General features: G+C 35.3%; 1 protein-coding gene across 1 annotated transcript in view; it reads right to left on the bottom strand.

The window, feature by feature from the left end:
• Positions 1-24,716, bottom strand: part of ASXL3 (ASXL transcriptional regulator 3) — a 248,537-nt gene that overhangs the window by 202,906 nt on the left and 20,915 nt on the right. The window contains 1 exon segment of the mRNA XM_043988310.1: positions 13,603-13,685. Coding sequence (XP_043844245.1) covers positions 13,603-13,685 — 83 coding nt within the window.

Genomic DNA, 24,716 nt, shown 5'->3' with positions numbered 1-24,716 from the left:
TTAAAAAAAAAAAAAAAAAAGGAATGGAAAAGGAAAAGGACAAGGACAAGGACCTATATATACAAAAATATTCATAGCACCTCTTTTTGTAGTGGCTAAAAATTGAAAATCAAGGAGATGCCCATCAACTGGGGAATGGTTAAGCAAATTGCTATATATGATTGTAATGGAATACTATTGTGCTATAAGAGATGATGAGCAGAATGCTTTCAGAAAAACCTGGAATGACTTACATAAATTAATGCAAAAATTATATGAGCAGAACCAGGAGTACCTTGACCTAGTAACAGCAAAACTGTAAGACAATCAACTGTCAATGACTTGTTTATTTTCACCAATACTGTGATCTAAGACAATTTCAAAGGACTCATGATGAAAAATGCTATTCATCTCCAAAGAAATAATTGATAGAGTCTGAATGCAGATCAATTCTACCTAAGCTAATTTACTTATTCAATGTCATACCAGTTAAACTACCAAATAATTATTTTATAAAGCTAGAAAAATTGCTAATAAAATTCATCTAAAAGAACAAAATATCAAGAGTATAAAGATAATTAATGAAAAAATGTGAAGAAAGGCAGCCTAGTAATTCCAGATTTCAAACTATATTATAAAGTGCTAATGGTCAAAACAATCTGGTTTTGGCTAAGAAATAGATTGGTGAATCAGTAGAATGGATTAGGCACACAATATACAGTAGTAAATGATCATAATGATATAATTTTTGATAAATCAAAATATCCAAGCTTTTGGGACAAAAACTCAACATCTGACAAAAATTGTTAGGAAAACTGGAAAGCAGTTTGGCAGAAACTAGGCATAGACCAATTTCTCACACTGTATACCCAAAAAAGGTCAAAATGGATAAATGATTTAGAAGGGTGATATCATAAGTAAATTAGAGGAGCATAGAAAAGTGTACCTGTCATATCAATGGATAAATGAAGAGTTTGTGACCAAACAAGAGATAGAAGGGTTTATGGGAAGTAAAATAATTTTGATTATATTAAATTAAAAAGCTTTTGTAGAAACAAAATCATTCGGCCAAAATTAGAAGGAAAACAGGAAACTAGAAGGAAATATTTTTGCAAGAAGTTTACTTGATAAAGTCTCATTTCTCAAATATATAAAGAACTGAGACAAATTATAAAAATAGAAACCATTCCCCAGTTGATAAAAGGTCAAAGGATATGAACAAGTAATTTTCAGAAGAAATCAAAGCGACAAAGTCACATGAAAAAATGCTCTAAATCACTATTGATTAGAGAAATACAAATTAAAACTCTGATATACCACCTCCACTTATCAGACTGGCTAACATGATCAAAAAGGAAAATGACAAATGTTGGAGGGAATGTGGAAAAATTGGGATAATAACATACTGTCAATGGAGTTATGAACTAGTTGAACCACTATGGAGAACAATTTGGAACTAGGCCCAAAGGTCTATAAAACTGTGCATACCCCCTTTGACCTACTAATACCACTACTAGGTCTATATCCCAAAGAGATCAAAGAAAAAGGAAAAGGACCTGTTTTGTACAAAAATATTTATATCAGCTCCCACTGTGGTGGCAAAGACTGGAAATTGAGAGGATGCCCATCAATTGCGGAATGGATGAACAAGCTGTGGTATATAATTGTGATGGAATATACTATTGTGCTGTAAGAAATGAAGAGCAGGATAGTTTCAGAAAAACCTGTAAGACTTATATGAACTGATGCAAAATCAAGTAAGTAGAACAAGGAAAACATTGTATGTAGTAACAGCAATACTGTAATGATTATCAACTGTAAAAGACTTAACTACTCTAATCAAAACAAAGATCTAATACGATTCCAAAGGACTCACAATGAAAAATTCTATCCATCTCCAGAGAAAAAGCTGATGAATTCTAAATGCAAATGAAGCCTACTTTTTAAACTTTTATTTTTATTGTTTTATATTGCTTGTATTTCCTTTTGCAACATAGCTAATATGAAAATACGTTTTGCATCACCTCACATATATAATTAAAATCAAACTGCTTACCTTCTCAAGGAAGGCAGAGGTGGGAGACGGAGAGAATTTGTGATTCAACATTTAAAAAATAATTGTTAAAAAATTTTGCATGTAACTGGGAAATATTTAGTGAAATAAAAATAAAAATAAATAAAAATAAAAGAATTAAAGTTCCAGGAGGAACGTCCCAATCATAAGAAGAGACTGCAAAGGAAAAGGTAATTTCCAGAGTAAGAAGGCTACTGAGAGTGGTAGAGAAAGAAGTCTAGAGAGTCAGAAGTGTAACCAAGAAGAGGGTAACGGAAGTACTTAAACAAAAGCAAGATAATGACGTGTTAGAAATGTTATGAAAGATATTCTCATGCTTCAGCAGTAAATTTGATTCTATAATCTTTTCCAAATCTAAAAGCAAAAATTTTAATCTTCAAAATCTTTCAATGTTTCTCTATTTTTTACCCTATTGTGTCTGATTTTAAGTATTTCCATATTTAGAACCACCTTACTATGCCAGAAATTGAAGGAGCTCTCAATTTTCATGGTTTGAAAATCAGAACATTTTCTTTCTCCAGTCTAGAAAGACTTCTACTCTAAAGGGTATTTTCCAGATCCTTTGACAATAACTCAGCAATCACAAATGCTAATTCTCTGAAACTCTTGGTAGTTTGTATTGTAGTTTGTGTTGGCCTGCAGCCCTGAATCTATCAAAGAAAGAAGATACATATCTTCTTTACTATTCTTACTTATATTCTGTCTCACTATCCTATCAGCCATTTTTGTTCTTTACTACTCCTTGTTACATGAGGCTTATTCTGATCCCCTGATATTTGAGTACTCATATCCATCTTGAAATTAATACTGATTTATGTATATGATATATTCCCACACATATACTAGAAGGTAAGTTATTTAAGGGCAAGGAATATTTAGTTTTTTTAATCTCTGTATTTCTAGGGGTTTGCAAATGGTAGGCACTTCATAAGTACTTGCTGAATTGAATTGTCAAGTAAATACCACTCCCAACCCCAAATCTACCATTCATACATAATAATTTGTACCCACATCTTATGGGTAACTTTTGCTCAAAGTGCTCTATACGACTGCTGCAACTCACTCTGTGATTTGAGATGGCACTGATACAGGAACTTCTGCCTACATGGTTAAATGATGGGGCACTCCTTACCAAGGGGTTGGATCCATTTTTTGCTTATTTTATATGTCAACATCCAGGGCAATCACCATCTTGGGAGATTTATTTTGTTGACAGCAGCAAATGTAATATATGGTAATATTTTGTTTGCCATTGTGAGTTGCTCATTTTCCTTAAAGTATATCAAAACTGCTTATAACCTATTAACTTAGTTATAAGGAGTCATAAACTTATAAAGAGTTCAATAGCCCCTTTCACCTTTTAAACTTTTGTAAAAAGCCTTTTTGCTGCCCCTCATAGCTAGCGTAAAGAAAGCATTAGCGGGGGCAGCTAGGTGGCACAGTGGCTAAAGCACCAGCCCTGGAGTCAGGAGTACCTGAGTTCAAATCTGGCCTCAGACACTTGACACTTACTAGCTGTGTGACCCTGGGCAAGTCACTTAATCCCCATAGCCCCTCCCCCCCCAAAAAAGAGCATTAGCATATTCATGATCACCATCAAAAACTATGTGTAAAGCTCCAATGAAGAGGCTCCCAAGGTTGCAGTGTAGGGGTCAAGTTCAGAAACACTGTGCATGAACTAACTGAGCCACCTATACCTTATCCAATCAGTGTCTACAAAGCCTGCAAGAGCATGTCACAAGTGAGAGTGCTAACATCAGAATTTTTTTTTTCCTCTTTAAGGAAGCCAGAAAAAATTCAGCCTCAAATCCTGTTGCCTACCTTCCACAGATGTGAGAGTTCACTGTCAGTATGAAGACATGAAGTCTAGAACTAATATTTGAAATAATTATGTCTAAAATCCTTTCCTAGATTCTTAAATTACCACGTTCTAGAATCCATCTTCAGATGCAGTCAGTTGTGCTATAACTTTCAATAAACCTAACACAGATACCTAAGTTTGTGTTTCAAGTTCTACTTACACTTTTTCAGTGGCAAGATGGTTAACATATACCATGTAGCAATCTATTTAGAGGGCATTTACTGCTATATATCTGAATGAGCAAGAGAGACTGATCACCTCCTCTAAACTCAGAGATTAGCCATTTGAATCTAGGACACTATATAAGTGGCCAGAAATAAGTAGTAGTAATCAAATTAGACAAGTCTTGGAAGGTCCTTTGTATATATCGACTGTATACATACCACAAAAACACAATAGATCTATTTTTAACAACAAATTAATAAACTACCTCAGGACCCCTGAGCAACAACTGACCATTTACCACTACATGTCACTTCTTCTGACTCTTACTCAATGAAAAAGTCTCTCACCTGTGGATTCACTTCATCATTTCTTGAAGTATAGGCAAGTGCTTCTTTCTAAGAGGGTCCTATCCAGCTCTCTACTATTCAAGAACCTCATTGTCCATTATAAACAGAAGACTTAGGTCAAAATCTTGCTTTTCCTATATACTATCTATATGATCTTTAACTACTTGAGATTGGATTAAATGGTTTCTAAAGGTCCCATATGGCTCTAAATATATGCTCTTAAGATCTCCTTCACATTAATTCATTACCATGTAACTTACCATTTAACTCTACTTGTACTATCCATTGCTCTTGCACATGTTAGTTTTACTTTCTTAAATAGACTATCAACTCCTTAAGGTCAGAGGCAATCTTGTACTTTTTTTTCCTGTACACCACACACTGGCCTACCTTAATAGATAAATATTTGCTGACTGATTTACTGAGACACTGAACCTCATAAGGAGTAGTAGGTTGAACTTTGACCCTAAGACCTATAATCTTGATTAGTGTTAGCCTCCATTTGCCCACAAATTTAGGCTTGGCTCTAGTCACACTTCACTTTACTCCCTAGCTATGAGGTCACCACTTGCCATGCTGCCTGAACCAGAAACCATGACTTGGAGGACTTAGCTTTTTCATCTGCAGAACTCCTAACTGATTTTCCCACCATGTCTTTATTGATGGTTGCCTCAGTCACCAATCATATATGCTTGATATCTATTTTCTCACCAACCATTGTGCTGCCACTTGCAAGCCCTCCACAGGATCTTCCATCCATAATCAAATCAACTCTGTCATTGCTCCTAGAAAGGTTGTGTCAATCTAATTGTCTCTTGCTCCACTCACCTTTCTTTTGATTTTTCAAATCAAAATATTCCTCTCTAGCTACTCCCTATACATCTACTCCTCCCAATTAAAATGGAAGTGCCCATTAGGCAAGGATCATACTCACTTCTGTACTCATACGCCTAACATTCTTGGCACATTAAAAAAAAAGTGCCTCTTAAAAAATGCCTCTGTATTCATTCATTCATCCCTAAAGTCCCCACCAACTCTGATACTATGATTCTATAACCAATTTCATATGTCTCCTTAGCTAAATTTTAAGTTCTTTGAGGAAGAATTGTATGTTATTTACTTCTTTTGCATCCTTACACAACACCTAGTAGTAGTGTTCTGTATACACTCATGTTAATAAGACAATTGTTGACGGACTGATTTTTAGTCTCAAAACACCTTAAGAGTACAGTTGATGTCTTACATATATGACACAAAAACTAGCAGTATGTGAATACTTACTAATTGTTTAATAAAAGTAGAAATGCTAATAAATTGTTTACCAAACAGTTTCTAATAAACAAATAACAATGTGATTTTTCTTTTGGTGGAATTAAACTCACCTTGATAAGTGCTAACTATATGTGAATTATATTATGTGAAATGCATCAAGTTGATTCATTCATTTTTTTCAGAAGTAAAGTAACTTGTACAAATATTGGCTTAACAAAAGAGAACACAATTTAATACCCGCTGAAACAGAATCATCTATAAAAAGAAATTTCCATGTCAGCATATTATCACTTTGCATTTGAATTGATTTCAAACTTGATAGAATAAAATTCAAATTACTTAGGCTTTCGGCAATTCAGGGCAGAAGCTATTAAAAAAAGAAAAAGGTAATGGGGGGGAAGAGAAAATTTAACAATTAAATAAAATCATGTTGCTTAAGTGCATGTTCCTATATGTCATGCAGAAAAATTTCACCAGTGATCTGATCCTCAGATGGACTCACGTATAATTCTATATCCATTTTTGGTTTTAGTCATGCACTAAAATATTTATAAAGTACAGTATATTGTTGAAATAAATTACATCTGTATCTTGACAGCATTGAAACAACCCAAATTACTTTTTTTCAACTATTTGAAAAAAAAATTTTAAGCTTGACAGAATAAAAAGATGTATGAGGAAATACTGCCATTTCACACTTATAATGTATGCCTTAAAAGTAAACTGGATGCCACAAGAATTATATATAGTCACTAAAGTTATTTTTACTAAAGGCTACCGCTCAAATCTAAGTAAATATTACGTGGATATGTAATGATAGATTCATGTTATGTATGTTGTGATGAAATAATGGGATTTAGCAGATACTCAAAGACCCACCTGGAGATTAATCTATACTGATTGAATCAAGTGAGAGTGATTGACTACTGATTAAGCCTACTTCAAGTTAATTGGATTGTAATCACACCTGCCTATCCCTTAAGAAGGTATTGTTCTCAGAAGCCAGACTGTGAACTCAACTTGAGAACACCTTCAGAACCAATGGATTTGGATGACGCCAACCAATCAGCTTGAAGCAGTGTGTAAGGACTGCCTCTGTTCCAGACCTATAAAAAGCTTCCACAATCAGCTTGCTAGAGGATTCCTGATTAAAGCAGGCTTGTGGCAGAGGACTTGAGGAAAAAGCCAATCAGGCTGGAACTCTAGGCTAGATAGGCTTTTTCATAACTTTCTGAATTCCTTGTGAATACCCTGTATGCTTTAATAAATGTTTAATGCCCAAAGACTGGTGCTGAAGCTTCTAATTTAAGGCGACCACAATTTAGATTTTAAACATCACAATGTCATGACTCTTTTCGAAGTATTTTGTGGAATGGAGTATAGAATAAGAAGCATATTGTGAGCAGACACAGGATACAACACTGCACTAGAAATGTTCACAATAATATTCCTCAAAATGAAACAGAAATAGGGGCAGCTAGGTGGCGTAGTGGATAGAGCACCGGCCCTGGAGTCAGGAGTATCTGAGTTCAAATCCGGCCTCAGACACTTAACACTTACTAGCTGTGTGACCCTGGGCAAGTCACTTAACCCCAATTGCCTCACTAAAAAAAAAAAAAAATGAAACAGAAAGCTCCAAATTCAGGATTTCCATTCAGGATTAATACTAGGTTATTTTTCCAGCATTTCCAGACCACTTAATATTCCTGACAACAGTCATATGATTGAGGGTTTCTATCTGAGCACCTCTACCTCACTTCATAAAACCAATCTGACCTTTCCTGAGGAAAAGTGCATTATCTAACTAAAAATCCGCATAAGGACAAAACAAAACAAGATTATTATTCTTCAGAAGGCTTTTGGAATGTTTTCTTAAGTTTTCATGTCAAATGATGTTGAAGCAAAATTTTCAGTACAATGCATTACTAATCGTTTTGATAAAAAGTAACAAATAGGTTCTAGTGACCTATTTGTTATTTGTTACTATATGACACTCTTTCAGTTGGGTAGGGTGTCACACACCTTTAGTCCATACTGCTGGGGAAAAGGAGGCTGGTGGATGGCGTGAGTTCAGAAGTCTCAGATGTGGTAGGGCTAGAGTGTCAGCTCTAAGTCTGGCACCAATATGGTAAACCCTCAGGAACAGAAACTACCAGGCTACCTAAGAAAGAGTAAACTAATCAAAGTTTAAAAAATGGAGAAAGAAGAGAGGAGACGGAGGGGGCAGAGAGAGAAAAAGAGGAAAGAGAGAGACAGAGGAAGAGGGAAAGGGAAAAGAGAAAGAAGAAAATGAGAGAGAGAAAGAGAGAGAGAGAGAGAGAGAGAGAGAGAAATTATTTGAAGAAAATTAAACAAATGGCTGTGAACCCTCTATGAGGGTGATAATTTACAGAGTTTGATCCTAGCAACAGTTACTAGGGCTCTCTCTGCCTTTAATTTATTCATCTGTGTACACGTGTCTCAGGTCACGGACTGTTTTGTTTCTTTCCTTGTATCCACTGCCTCACAGGAACTTTCATATAATATGTGCTTAACAAATGTTGATTTAATTGAACATAAAGAATTTCTGGAATGCCTATCCAGAATGTGTAAGTTTGCTTATCAACCATAAAAGATGCTCCCCATGTCCTAATATTCAATCTCAAAAAAATATTCTTCAATGGAACCTAACATTTCTACCATGTAAAAGCAACATAGGTTCAACTACTCAAGATTGCTTGGACAAAGATGATGCAAACACATATAAATTTCCAATGTGCTCCAACGTAGAAACCCCATTAGTCTCATGAATCTAATTCCCAACAGCTTATTTTATGTTTTTTACCACTAATAAAATAAACAGTAATTACTAGTGAAAAGAGATAAAATGAGATATTTATAGTCCTAAAATAGTATAATACTTTCAGACCCCACCGTTTGAAATAAAAAGATACTAACATAGAATTTGAAGGTTAGAATTTTGATACAAATTACATAATTTTTTATATCTTATCTCCAGTCAAAATATCTTGCCAGTAGAAATGTATAATTTCTTACTGCACAAATTAGGAATAGGGCTGTTAAGAAATAGAACTATTTGCCACTATATATGGTAATGCCATTGCTTGAAACTTCCTTCCCCTTAGAAAAGTGAAGCATGTAAAAAATGATACAATACAATATAGAGTGGATTTTAATTAAAGCAAATTATAGCATTAAAAAAGAGAAGACAAAAAAATCCTAAGACAAATGTCTAAAAACATTTCTCCTACAGATTTTCAATGAAAGAGCAGACAATGTTATTTAAATCATCTCCAAACCCAGAATTGTCAATAGCATGCTCTACAGTATTAAAAAAAAAAATCTAAAAATGGTCAGTCTCAATGACAATAGAAATAACACTGATCACATGAAACTTGGACAATCTGACAACTATGAAAAGACAATTACAAGCAGCTAGCTGGTGCAGTGCACAGGTTCTTAGTCTGTCATGACCCCATATGGGGTCGCAAAAATTAATATGGGGGTTGCAAAAAATTTGGCAACAGTAAAAAGTTATGAATATCTATTTTATATACCTGTTTACCCAGGGTCACATAAAAATATCTTGGGTGGAAAGGGATTTCAAGTGGGATAAGTTTAAGAAGCCCTGGTATAACAGATAGAGATAGAGACCTGGGCCTGGAGTGTAGAATATCTGAGTTAAAATCTGGCCTCAGACACTTACTAGCACCAAAGAGGTTCAGTGACTTATCCAAGTTCACACAAGTTATGAAATAGTAGAGCCAGGATTTAAACACAGTTCCTCTAAGTCCATGTTATGATAAAGAATGTTGTTTGTAATGACAGTGAAGCACTGTTGAAAGAGAGCACCTGGATACAAAGACATTAATCCCTCACTTGCAAGACAAAGTGAATTTCCCTTCCCTTGTTAAGACCTTAATGCAAACCATGAAAATGTAGGCACTGCTCTTTCTTTTCTCACTAACTTCTAAAAGCTACGGAGAGGAACATATTCCACAGGAGTAGATCATGCCAACTTCCTGAGAAAATATCTGGCTAACTCTTACATAAAACACTTTAAAGTTTGCAAAGCACTTAACAAATATTATCTCATTGAGTCCTGGGAGGCAGGTGCTCTTACTATCCCTTTTTCAATATATGAGTAAACTGCGACAGAAATTGAGTGACTTGCCCAGGGTCACCCAGCCAGGAAGTGTCTAAGGCAGAATTTGAACTCAGGTCTTCCAGGTCCAGGCCAGGGATTCTATCCACTGCACCATTTGGGTGCTGTGAAAATTTTGAGTATTTGACCAAACATCTCCCTCTGTGATAATTTCAAATTTTTATATTTACAAACAACATGAAGATGGAATGAATATGTAATTTTTAATGCCCAACATGAAACATTTTTTGTTATATAGCTCTTTCTACTTGAAAAGTGCTCCAAATATCTGTTCATTAACCATTCTCATACCATTTTAAAGGAATAGACCCCTAGAAAATGTCATTCACTCCAATTGGAAATGATGAAGCAAGGCCAAAGTGCAAATATTGCTCCCAAATCAAACGTGCCTTTCACTGTAATCCTTCCATTCACCTGACATTTATGTCAAGAAATGAAGAAGTACATCATATTCCTTTACCAAAAGGTAGCTGTGAATACTAATATTAAGTTAATGCCATGAAAAATCACTCACATTCTGACAAAAGGTTAGAAGAGCATCATCATATTAAGAATAGCACAATCCACATAGTAAGTATTGTTTCAACATCAAAATAGTAAAACATGACTCAAACACATTACTGAAATGACCAATAAATTCTGACAAACCTAAACATTTGACCATATAGAGAACATAAACTTTTGAAAAACCCAGTCCTTGGTGCCTGAACATAATAAGTGTTTAATAAATGCTTGTTGATTCATTATCATTTCAAAAAAGAAAAGTACATTGTTAAATAGTTAAGAATTTGTCATGGAATCAATGGCATAAAAAGCCAAATGTTTCATTTCTAAATCACCTGGTAGTGCCACTACTCCAAACATTAAGCAAGCACATTTACACACACAGAAGCCACATTCTAAAAGTTGGTGTTTGCTATTTCAAGTAGAAAGTTTTATATCAGCAGCTTTAGTGTTAGAAAACAAATCAACCCTGCAATAAAGCTTTTGAATTCACAGGAAATCAGCGGAGAATCTCAACACATATATATTACATGGAACTCACCCAAAATTGCTATATATTTTTCTAAACTTAAAAGTCAATCTTTTGGATATGATAAAAAACTGAAATGAGTAATGTTCTTTAAAAAAAAAATTTAAAACTTGGAAGGCAGGTCAAGGTCATTATAAGCAACAGCAGTCCCTAGTGAACGAGTGGAGTTAATAGTGTCAACTCCTAGAGGGAAACAAAATGAACAAAACACATTCTTGTGTCTAGAGGTGCTGCTTCTGGAGGTGGTGCTTGGAATTCTTATTGAAAACTAAAGGAACTTTTACTATGTACATTTACTAAACCAATATTGGTCACACCTTTTATAGCAATGATTTTGCTATATATAAAAAGCAAACATACAAAATGCTTGGACTTCCTGAAAATTGAAACATTAATAACCTTTTAAGAATTCCTCAGTTAGGTTGCACCAAATAACAGCAGTGTTTCTAAACTTAACTCTTTTCTGAAAGAAAAATCTCCAGTGACACCTCACTTATCTGGCAAATTCATATCCTGGGACACAGCCAAGAACTCAAAAAGAAGCAAAAAGGGCCTCTGAGCAGCCAAATTAGATGTCATGAAGCCAAAACATTAATTCAAGGGAACTTCTAAGGTCCTTGTTCAGAGTCTACTTATTCTTGATTTAAACACATCCCCAACAACTTCGTTGGTCTAGTTTCCAAATCTATTGCAGATTGACAATATCACACCGTAGAATACTCCCTGGTGGTACCTGAAAAATGAGATAGCAGAATACTGGTCTAAGGTATGCACCAGCCTAATTTGACTTCAGAGCTTATATGTACATTATCTGCCAGTTGATTTTACAGGACAATAACTGAACAGAAGTAATGCCTTATTCATAATTACTCCTTTCCACACTTCCTCAATTCATATCTATAATTTCTGAATTCCTGAGGTGTTTTTTCTTCCTATTTCTTACCATGCTTGCTCATCAGCACGTTTAACAATTGTAGTCTTTTCCCCTAGTTGCAAAACAGTTTTACTGCCATGATGAAGGGGTGACTTGAGAGATAGGTAGTATTGTGTTTCCTGTTTCAGTGAACTCTTTAAAAAGGTGGTCTTGGGTTTTGGTTTTTGGGTTGTTGTTGTTTTTTCTGATTATGTACATTTATACCTCTTTAACACACCACTCTGAAAAGACTAGCATTCTTAGTAATGTGAAGAGGTGTTGCCATAATAACTAGACTAATTATAATGTAGTTCAGAGCCAAGGTGCAGTAGTCTCATATCACACCGTGAAGAACAACAGATAGTAAGTAGCATATTCACTGCTGTTGAGAAATGTATCTTAATAAACAAATTTCAAGTGATTGCTTTAATGAGGGGCTTTTTGTCTGTGTCGACAGATCTTTCTGGCACAAAGCCCATATTCAGCAGGAGTTTATTTTCTGAGATTCCCTCCCCCTACCCCTTTCTTTTTGGCTGCAGAACAAACATTTCCAATAATTTTTTAAGGGCACATACATTTCTAGGGCTTTGACAGGTGGCAAGGGGAAAATTAATTTCTAGTTCTCCCCATTCTGTTCTCTGCCAACATACACATATCTAGCTTACCAGAACAAGATCGCCTTTAAAAGATTTGTTATGTAGAGTCAATAACTGTACAACTCTGCATTATTACCTCCATTTTTGGAAAACTGCTTGCAAAAGTAACTTGATACATTCTCACAGAGCATTTCTTCAGAACAGATAAATACACAAACAATTAAGATGGAATTTCAGATCATATTGTCCTGGACCTGGCTAAATTTTAAAGCTTATTGATCTTCCTTTGCAAAAGTGACACTCAAAGCAGCTAAATAAAGGATGCTGTCACTCCTGCTACACAATTACAGGTGACCCCTTTTTTTTTCTTGTTTTAAAAGAAAAGACAACTCATCCCAGAGGAATATTGATCCCCTTGAGCTGCTGTATTTCAATACCAGTCACAACAGTCAAAATGCTGAAAAGGTCTCTTGACAGGTATACTTGTTTTGCCTAAGTGACAACTGCTGAAACTACATCTGCTTGTAGGCACAAGAGTACACACACACACACACACACACACACACACACACACACACATCTATTTTCTGAAAATTTGGCCTATGAAAATTTAACCTACAATATGGTTATTTTCATCTTCAACAGACAACTCTATTCTCTTAAAGCCATGAAGGCTCCAGTCATAAATTACTAACCAAAGTCACAAACTGTAAGAGATAACTAGCTCAGAATTAATGCTTATATCATAAGACACCTGAAACCAACCATGTTAAATATCCAATTCTACTCTCCTCTTTGTAGAACTTTAAATTTTATCAAAAGAAATTCCATGTCTCCATCATAGTTACATCTATTAAACCAGAAAGAATGACTCTTTTCACCACTCACTTTCAAAAACACTAACAACTTTTATGGGAAAAAAGAGAGAGAAAGAGAGAGAGAGAGAGAAATAAGAATTATTTTTAAAAGGGTGCTAACTCTAGACAAACAATCTTTCCCTTATATAGATGGCTGATCTACTAATGTATTTTATATAATTTATCATACTATTCCTAAGTCAGAAGCCAGGCGAATGTTTGATCAGAAAAAAAAATCCAGGTTTATTCTATTAGAATCTAGATCACACCTACCCACTTTGGAAACCGGTAGTTTCATAAATCAATGAAAAGTAAGAACTCTATACACATTAATACTGACCTTGTTTCTTTTAATCCTTCTTTTTGAATGACTTCCAATATCTGTTTTGCAGTCATTGGTGAGTTGGGGTGTTTTTCTAATGCCTATAAAGAAATAAAATTTGCTGGTTACTGTGTGAAGTCAGTTAACATAAAAAGTACTGTATGTAATCATGCAGTTTTCATTTTAAAATCATCAAAGGGCAGGGAATTATTATGACATTGACTATAGGAAGAATGAAACTTTTTGGACATTTGTGGCATTATCTGCTTCAATCAAATATGGGGAATATTTTTTTTTCCAAAAAATATAGCAAACACACTGAAAAGGGTTAAACCCAAGGATAATTTGGTAATAAAGACTGACTGGTCTAAACAAACAATAATTGCTAAAATTTGGTTGAGGAAAGGGAGAAACTCTTTTCTTTTTTTTTAATCACCCTTAACCACATTCTTAGTGGTTCCATGGCCTTGGGAAGACAAAAGCTGGAGACTACTTAAGGAAGTAGATAATAGTCAATGATATTTTCATAGATTTTATGTTTCAATTCACTTTTTTTTTAGCTTAAAATAGAAAATTTCTAAAGTTTGGTCAAAATGGTCAAAGCAGCAAGATGCCCAGATGACTCATGACAGTGTGTTTTCCAGTTCAGCTCAGTTTCCAACTCCTTTGCCTTTTCCAATTGAACACAAGCAAAATCCCCCTCCTCTTCCCATTCAGTCCACCTTTTACAGTTTTGCAAATATAAGTCCCATTATTTTCCTGCTCCCTTTTCAGTCCTACTTAATTCATTTTCTAGATTACTTTTAAAAACTGGGTGGGAAAGGGCACCATTTATGTATGTAGTGGGTAATCTGCCATCAACCCTAAAAACCAAGCTCCTTCATCATCGAGGGGCCAATTTCCTGCCTAACAAGAAATAGCAGGATCAGGTTCCCATGATGTCTCACCAATATGGCCTACAGAAATCAGATCTTGGTGGAAGAAGTGAGTCTAATCTCCATCCATGTTCTCACCATCACCTCCACTAAAACAACCAACAGGGTCACAGCTACTGACAATTAACACAACAGGTTTTTTTTGACAGGGACTCCTGCCAACTGAAAATTGGGAAGACTTCCAATTCATTTCACAAGGGCTACAATGCAGCCATCAGAGAATCTTAGTTTGGATCTCTACTACTGTAGGCTGAATGCCAACCAGATCCCTAGAGGTAAAAGACTTAGTACATAATAGTCCATCCAATAAGCTATCCAGACACTTCATTGCCCACCCCCCTCCCCCACCCTCCTCTGCTACTTTACAGCTTGAATTAACTTTCCTGTTCTTCCCTTTCCAGTTCAGATGGTTTACCCATAGTCCTTGCCCCACATTATTTTCCAATGCAGATCAGCCTTCTTACTATTTGCTTTTTTTCAGTTCTTCTAAAGAAGAATGTAGAAATATGGGCTGCACTAGAAAGGTCTGGGAGGTGAACGAAACTGGTCCTGGCTGGAGACGACAGTGGAGAGCTGAACTGAAGGCTGAGAAAGGGGTAAAAAAGAAACATAGGCATGGCTGGATACGGAAGAGGAGTAAACTGGAAAATACTGAAAAAAAAGAGGCAACAAGGAAACTGTTTAGAGCTGAAAAGGGGACAAGATTAGACCATAGAGGGAAAGGGGAAAGAACCGGACAGACATGTAAAAGCAGACAGATTTTTTTTTTTTTGAGTAAGGACTGGAAATAAGACAGTACATAATTATAAGATACTTTTAAAGGGCATTACAGATTCCAGGACTTGAAGGAAAAGGTTTGTCCAACTGAGAGACAAGGCTGGAGAACACTAACTTCAATCCAAAGGGACAGAAGGAAAGTCAATAGACACTGAAAAAAGGAAACAAGCAGGGAAAAGGGAAATTTGGGGGGTGGATGGGGTAGGATAGGGAAATAGTGAAAAACAGTGGAGGAAGGGTTAGAAAGGAGAAAAACTGAGCTGAACTGGTAACACTTGGAAGGGCAAATTGGGTATAACTGGAAAGGGCAGAAGAGGAAACTACACTGTACTGGACAAGGCTTTAAAGGAAACTTGGGTGCACTTGAAAGTGGGGTTACTCACTGTGGAGGACTCCCTGTTTCTCTTCCTGAGTACAGGCCCCTCAGCACACCTGGGCAGCTCCTCCCAGCAATTGAGAGAATTTGGATAGCCCTTTCCCCTTCTCTATGACATCACATCCTACTCTATAAAGGAAGTAAAAGTGCCAAGTATTACAGCATGAACTAAATGAGTAGTGGGAAGGAAATAATAATGCTATACAAAACACCAGAAGCCACCACCCGACCAGTTCCTACAAGATGGGGAAAGGGAGGAGGAGAGGAGGTACAGTATGCACTAAGGAAGCTGCACTGAACTGGTTGTGGGTACAATAGAACACATGAATAGAGGAAGATAATCTTCACAAAACAAAACAATAAAACCATCAAAATAATGTGTAACATAGCAGAGACAAAAATCAGGACCCACAAGGCAGCCACGCTCTTTAAAACACTAGTATGATACAACCACATTCAGACTAAAATGACAATAACAAGATGCAGAAAACTAGGCTGAAAGCCACAGACTGATCTATTGTCCATTGTTTCATGAATTTCTTGATTTGCAAAAGACTGAGGTTTCATATATCCAATGAAATCTAACTTTGCTGTAGAACTAACTCTCTTAACATCTCAGAACACTACTTGTGGGAAAGTGTTCCTTTCCTTTTAATCATGCAGAGTAAACTTTCTCAATTACAGGATTTTTTTTTAATTGTGCATTCTCTGCCTTAAGTCTCCTGTATTCTGGAAGATTCTATGATAAAGATATGGATGTTAGGTATGAAGCTAGTGGTCAGTTAAACAGCCAAGCCAAGAATGTTGCAAAAACAACCTGAATCTAACTATATTTTCACAGACATTTCCTTAAGAACAAGGCTAGTAATTGCTCAGTCCAATTAAATATAGATAATAGTTACAAAATGGAATAAAAGTTACATAGAACTTAGGACAAAGAGAAAAAGATTCATGTTCAGATGTAGACCTAGGTATCTATTAACTACTTTTCTAGTTAAGATTATGAACATTCTTTCTTACTGTGCATGTGATCCCTTCCCTAATTCCAATTTCCAAGCTTAAAAGCTATCTGACTTCTCAAGAGCTTTGGACATGAAGTCATGAAGACTTGAGTTTGAATCCTGCCTCAAATCCTTGGTGTTGGTTGGTTGCTGTCCTTCATTCTCAAAGAGAAGCAAAATGACATCACTATGTTGGGGTCAAGGTACGGTGGCTGATCAGACCAACACTAGCTCAGAATGTTCTACTCCAAGTCAGGCACAAATAGTCCATATGAACATTTGGTGTGGAGATGTCCCTATATTTGTACATCTCATGTTTCTTTTGAGCCACTTCAATTCTGCTTCGCTCGTACAGCACAGTACCTTTTATGAGAAGGGCACACCATGCTGGGAGGTCATGCACCAGTGTTTTGCATGTCATGCAATCAATTTCAAAGTTCTTTAGAGAGACCTTATGAGTAACAGATCACTTAACTTCTTCAAGTCTCATTTCCTCTTCTGAAAATGCCCTCTGAATTCCTTTCCAGCTCCAAATCGTTTATTCTATTATCCTACTAGCAACAATATCAAAGAATGATTAAACTAACCTCCATTACTGCCTAAACAGGAATCTTCAGTTAAAATGCTTTCTTTTAATAAACAGCTCTCATGTTAAGCTAGAGGCATCATTTTACTCCTCTTTCTATGCTCCAAAACTTATATTTTCTATCCTTTATATTTCAGTTATGTCCTTCAAGCCTGCCCTTCTTCCACCTTTTTACCTTTAAGCAGGCTTCAAAATCTAACACTGTTCTAGAAGAGGATAAGTCTTTATAGAACCAACTCTTAAGGACAAGGATAGTCAATGCTGAGACAATACAACCTGCTCCTTCCTTTGAAAGTTATTTGCAGTTTCCAAGTGGAAGGTTTTCCGTATTAGATTTTCTAGTACTAGATTACGTTTTCTAGTACTAGATTTTAATACATTTCCCCTTCCATTGGTAAATTGGGTCTCAGAGAAGGGTTTCTTGAAGAAGCAATCCAACTATGGGACCAAAATCTATCTCACAGAATATCTGTGTGTACACATATACATGCATATATACATACATACATACATACAAATGTTCCCTAACAGGGAAGACAGTATATGTGAGTCTGTGTACACACACACACACACACACACACACACACCACATGGTCTTCCCTGTAAGCTGCTAGAGGTAGAGGTAGAGGACAAAAATTGTTTGTCTTTTGCTTTTGTAACCTATATCCAGTACTCAGCACAGTTTCAAACATAATAAGCACTTAATAATTTTTTTTAGTTAAATAACTAAAGATGGAAACATAAAATGAGGAAAACAAAAGGATAATATATAAAGTAATGTAGTGTCTTCATTTGCAATTTCATTTCCCTCCAAGTTTAGATTTTGGACTTAAATGACTTTGGCTCAGAGCATCATAGACCAAACATTTCCTTACCTGTGACATTTTTTGGTCTGTACCACACAAAAAAGTGATTTAAAGTGCCCCCAAATGAAGAGATAAACCCAAAGAGAATATGAAAATTTTCAGACTGAGCCACCATACACTAACTGTAAAGTAAAAAGATCTCCGGCTCTACTGCAATGGTATTTGGATTTGGGGGGTAGTGGGTTAGGGGAGATCAAATTACTTAATGGTTTAGCTGTTTAATTTTTTTTTCCTGAAGAAAAAAGCTTAGTTTTATCATTCATTCAATGGCTTTTTTATTGTTTTAAGGAGGCAAGGGAATGGAATTAAGGATTTATTAGGCATCTACTATGTATCAAACACTGTGATAAACACTTTTACAAGTAATATCTCATCTGATCCTCACAATAACCCTGAGAGGTAAGTGCTATCATTATTCTCATATTATAAACGAGAAAACTGAGGTTAAGTGACTTGACCAGGGTAACAAAGCTAGTAAGTATCTGAGGCCACATTTGAATTCAAGTCTTCCTGACTCCAAGCCTACCACTCTATGCTAGCTGTCTAAAAGCTTTATTAAATATTGCTAATTTCTTTGATTTTGGGGATTTCTATTTTTGGTATTTAACTAAAGTTTTATAATTTACTTGGTTTCCATATTTTTAAAAATAGTATGCCCAATTAATTAATTTGTTCTTTTTTTCTCTTTACCTTAACAAAGTATTTAGAAATAAGAGTTTTCCCCTAATGATTGCTTTGGTTTCATCCCATAAATTTTGGCATGTTATCTCATTGTCATTATTTTTAATGAAGTTATGTATTGTTTCTCAGATGTATTCTTTGACCTGCCAATTCTATAGGAGTAAATTATTTAGTCTCCAAATAATTCTGAATTCTTCAAGGATCCTTTAAGGAGTATATTTTTTTTGTTGAATTATGGTCGGTAATATGTGTGAACTGAAACATAGTAGATGGTAAAAATGGTTTCCATTTCTTTACAGTATATACACTCAATAACAGACATGTGACTTGTCAGCAAGTTAGAGAGGGCTTAGCTATTTAAATCTTAATCTATTAAAAAGATAACTCACTATTAAAAAAGGGGATTTGTAAATACCAAAGGAAAGCCTTAATGTGAGGCACTTTGTAATAATTACAATTAAGATGATTCACAGTGTCTGGCACATAGTAAGCACTTAATAAATGCTTACTGATTGTGTAGTGATGGTAATGGTGACATTGCTCTAGACATATTAAATTACTCACCAATTTGCTTACAAATGCAATTATAAACAATAAGAATTCACTATACATATGCATATTAATACATGCAGACATACACCATTTTGAGGTTTACAAAAGGGCTATATGCCATGAACAACAAAAATAGTATGCATTTAGTATGTTAAGGTTTGTAATATTAAATATTTCATTTTATACTCATAACAACTCTGGAAGGTAGGTGCCATTATCATCCCCATTTTACAGATGAGGAAACTGAGGCAAAGAGAGGTTCAGTGACTTGCCCAAGATCACATAACTAGTAAGTAGATGAGGTGAGATTTGTACTCTGGTCTCCCTCACACCAGGTCCAGTGTTCTATCCACTGAGTCACCTAGCTGAGAAACTAAAAGAAAATAATTTAGGGTTATTAATATTGCCAAGCTTAAAATAGCCCCAAAATAAACATCTTCCCTTTATAGGATGTTAAGACTTCCAAATCACAACCTATGCTCCTAGAAAGTAATATTTTTCTCTTTGTATCCTAATGCCTGGCAGATAGTAGGTGTTTTTAATAAAAGCTTCCTTACTTGATTGATTGTATTTGCACACAATATTCACTTCAGTTAAATACTGCCCAAGTATCCCTTACATTTTAACATAATTAGATGGCATTTCATAGGTGACACAGAATAAAAGAATCTTTTTTGATATTTTTGCTTGGGGACACAAATTTAACTTTTTTTATCAAGAAGCAAAATCAATTTTGAAATTAGTTTTTCTCAAATGAGATGGTACTGAAATATCACTTCAAAAACTTTACAATAACATAAAAATGTAAGATGTTGCTAATATTCTTTCTAATAATGTATAAAGGTAGAAGTAGCTTTCTAATTTTTAGCTCTAAGTTACCTATTGGTCAATGAATTTTAAACAGTCACCTTTAAAATAACCCTGAATGGGACATCTTGAATAGTTCTGCAATATTCACTAGATCAGTGGTGTCAAACTCAACTAGAAAGGGGGACAGAGTAGGGAAGGGACACTAAACATCATATAAGGATCCCTGCTGGGTGGACTTGGTGTGCCAAAACAAGGTGAACCCTTGCCAGAATAAAATTTATAGGGGAAAATGAGAAGAGCATAAAGCTAGACAATAAGAGTAAGAAACAAAATTTTAAGACTGTATGGGCTTATTCTCCAATTGATAAATGATCAAAAGACATGAAGTTTTCAGATGAATCAAAGTTATCTATTTAAAAATGCTCTCACATTAACTGGAGATATGCAAATCAAAACAATTCTGGGGTACTACCTCATACCTATTAGATTGACTAATAGGCCAGAAGAGAAAAATGACAAATATTGTAGGGAAAGTGGGAAAAATGAGACATTAATGCACTGGTGGAGTTGTGAAATGATTTAACCACACTGTAGAGCAATTTGGATCTATGCCCAAAGGGCTATAAAACCATGCATGCACTTTGACCCAGCAATACCACTACTAGATCTGTATCCAAACAGAGATAAAAGGGGGAAGCTAGGTGGCATAGTGCATAAAGCACTGGCCTTGGATTCAGGAGGACCTGAATTCAAATCCAGTCTCAGACACTTGACACAAGCTGTGTGACCCTGGGCAAGTCACTTAACCCTCATTGCCCCACGCCAAAAAAAAAAAAAAAAGGAAAAGGAAAGGGATTTAAAGATACAAAACTATTTATAGCAGCTATTTTCTAGTGGCAAAGAATTGGAAATTGAGGGGATTTCCATCAACTGGGAAATGGCTAAACAAATCATGGTATGTGATTATGATGGAAGTATACTATTGTGGTATAAGAAATGATGAGCAGCTTTTTGTGGTGACTAAGAATTGGACATCAAAGGAATGTCCATCGACTGGGAAATGTCTAAACAAGATGTGGTAGATGATAGTGATGGAATATTACTATGCTATAAGAAATGACAAGCAGAATGATTTCAGAAAGTCCTGGAAAGACTTCTATGAACTGATGTATACTGAAGTGAACCCAAGAGAACAAGACAGCAATGTTGCTTGAAGAATTGTGAAAGACTTAATTAACTATTCTCAACAATACAATGATCCAAGACAATTCCAAAGAACTATTGATGAAACAAAGAAAGAACTGATATTGATAAAACATAGATTGAGGCATGCTATTTTTCACCTTCTTTCATTTTTTCTTTTATTCAAGTTTTCTTGTACAAAATTACTAATATTGTCATATTTTATATAATTGTATATTTATAACCCACATTTGATTGTTGTCAGGGAGGGAGGGAAGGAGGGATAAAAATTGGAACTCAAAACTATAAATAAAAATGTTTATTACCTGAAAAAAAAAATGATGAGCTGAACACTCTCAAAAAAACCCAGAAAGACTTACATAAGCTGATACTAAGTGACATGTACTGTGTACAAAGTAACAGCAATATTGTAAGAATACAATGATTCAGGACAACTCTGAAGGGCTTATGATGAAAAATGCTATCCATCCCCAGAGAAAGAACTGGAGGTGTTTGAATACAGATTGAAGCATATTTTTTTTTACTTTATTTTTCTTGAGTTGGTTTTTTTTTGTCTGTTTTCTTTCACAACATGACTAATATGTGTGTGTGTGTGTTTAAATAAACAGGAAGTCGTAGGGAAAAATTAGAAAGACTGTGGGCTTTCTATTTTGCTCCCTGAGCTTTTTCTTCCTACTCATGGCTGAATGAATGAAATCAATAGAAGAAAAAGTATTTATGGGGCAGCTAGATGACGCAGTGGATAGAGTACTGACCCTGGAGTCAGGAGGACCTGAGTTCAAATCCGGCCTCGGACACTTGACATTTACTAGCTGTGTGACCCTGGGCAAGTCACTTAACCCCAAGTGCCTCATAACATTCCTGGGGTTTATATAACTAGATCTACCAAAGATTTCAAGTTAAGCTCACTTTAATAAGATTCCTGCCCAGACTTGAGCAGTCTTAGTTACACATTTGTCCACACTGGAAGACTAAAGACATTTGGGTTCTAATCCCTGCTACACCACCAACTAATTGAATTACTTTGGTTGAATCCCTAAACCTCTTGGCATCAGTTTCCTCATGTGAAAAATAAGGAAGCTAGTTGAGGTAAAGACTAAGGTTCTAATTCAAGATTTAACAATCTAATTCTCTTAATTATAACAAAAAGGGGAAAAGTATGATTCTTGCAGTTTTTCTTATTTCCTCCATGCCAAATTTTCACTTTAATTAACTATTCTTCACCATCCCTTAAATTCATCTTTTCTCCCTGCCTACCCCTACTCACCTAATTTTCTCTTCCCTAATTATAAAAAGGACTCAGATTCCAAACAAGATGTGAGTGTTTCTGTAAACACTGCAACGTCCATCATAACTATACAGTAAAGTGATTGCAGGTATTCAAATTCACACTATTCCAAGTTATAAGTTTATAAAATAAGATAATTGGTTCCAAATCAATGGAAATATGCAATGAGATTTGGATAATGCAGCCAATTAATTATTCAAATTGAGAGACCTTGCTGTACCCATAAAGCAAAGAACCCTTACCTCCACAGCCCACAATGCACTAAAGGCTTGTGTAAAACTATGATGGACCACCAATGCTCTTCTCCCTTGCTGTCTTCATGTCATGATTCTGTGCTCCAGCCTCCATCTCTAACCTGGCTCTCTAACTCTCTAGCACTCAACAAAGCACCTGGGACATAACAAACACATGAATTACTTTTCATTAACTTGTTCATTCTTTTGTACCTTATGGATTCCAGTGTTTCTAATCCATTCTGCTTTCAGAAAGTAAACTCCTTGAGGGTAAGAATGATCTCATTTTTTTCTTTATAAATCCAGTGCCTAAAAATGCCTGGCACATAGCAAGCACTGTCAAATATGAAGCACTGAAGGAAATTAAACACGGAGGGAAAAAGCATATTACATAATATTCCTTCCTACTATTCAGATCCCAGGCTTATGAAACATACATCAAAGAAGGATGATTAGAAAACTCAGCAAGTTAAATGTAGAAATATGAAGTAAAGAAAATAAGGAGGACAAAGTGGAAATGGGAGGAGTAGATCAGAGGAATTGAGGTTTTGTATTCTTTATTAAAAGTGATGGCTCTCTAGGAAGCAGTAGGCAGAAAGAGGAAAAAGAAATGTAAGTGATATTAAAAAGATAAATATCTTTTAGAAACAGAATTAAAGGCATGTGTATAAGCTTTAGAGAAATTGAATTTCTTAGGGAATGTGGGAGAAATAGAAAGAATTAAAATTATATTGAGATAAAAAAATAAGATTATGAAAAGACAAAGAAAGAGAATAACAAAAATAAGAAAATGAAAAAAGCTGTCCCAGAACCGCAATTTCATTGTAAATGTAAATTTTAAAACATTCTTGTAACATTCCAGTTTTGAAGCTTCCTTTATATTTTTGATACAAATTTTAAAATGCTTCTAAACCCCCACTCAAGGAATTCCTATGTGGTCCACTTAGTTCCCCTGTTGCTAAACTCATAGCCTTTTTTTTTCCTGTCAAGCTCTTCTCATGTAATTAACCAAGCTCTCTCCTCTGACTTTTTTTTTCCTATTACCATACCTATTCTTTCTGTTCTTCAAATATCAACTCCCTGCTTTCTCTTGTATCCCTGCAACTACTATAACTTTCAAATATTTGTCTTATTTTCAAGGCTGGTGTTTTTTTCTTGCGTGTTAAAACATATATACCAGAAAGAAATGCAGTAGTTACAGTAAAGCAACTGAAAGGAACCATAAGGATCATCTAGGTCAACCTACCCATCTTAAAGACAAGTGGCTCCAAGAGATTTACTAATTGGCATTAGATTTCACACTAAAAGTATAAAGGGAAGCAACAGGACATAATGCAAAAAGCACTAATGGCTGAACAAATTATTATTGCACCATAAGAAATGACAAATATGACAGATTCTGAGAAGCCTGGAAAGACTAACATGAACTGATGCAGAACAAAGTAAGCCCAACCAGGAAAATAAAATATACAATCACTATAATAAGATAAAGGAAAACAACTCTGGAAGACTTATGAATCTGAAAAAATGCAGTGACCAATCATGATTTCACTCAAAAGACTGATGAGACAATATTCATCCTACTTCAAGGCAGAGAGATGATGGACCAGAAATGAAAATGAGATATATTTTCAGATTCAGCCAATGCACTGCTTTGTTTTGCTTGATTACTAAACTTATCTGTTACAAGGAAAGGTAAAATGGTAGGCTGTGATACTAACTGAAAGCAAAAGAGGGAGAGCAAGAGAAATAAAAGAGTGAGCAAGAGAAAGAAAAAAGAGTGTAGACAGGTCATTTTCTCTCACTGAACCTCAGTTTTCCACT

The sequence above is a fragment of the Dromiciops gliroides genome, chromosome 1 (assembly GCF_019393635.1).
Source record: "Dromiciops gliroides isolate mDroGli1 chromosome 1, mDroGli1.pri, whole genome shotgun sequence".
Taxonomy (NCBI): Eukaryota; Metazoa; Chordata; class Mammalia; order Microbiotheria; family Microbiotheriidae; genus Dromiciops; species Dromiciops gliroides.
This window is presented reverse-complemented; position numbering and strand designations above follow the sequence as displayed.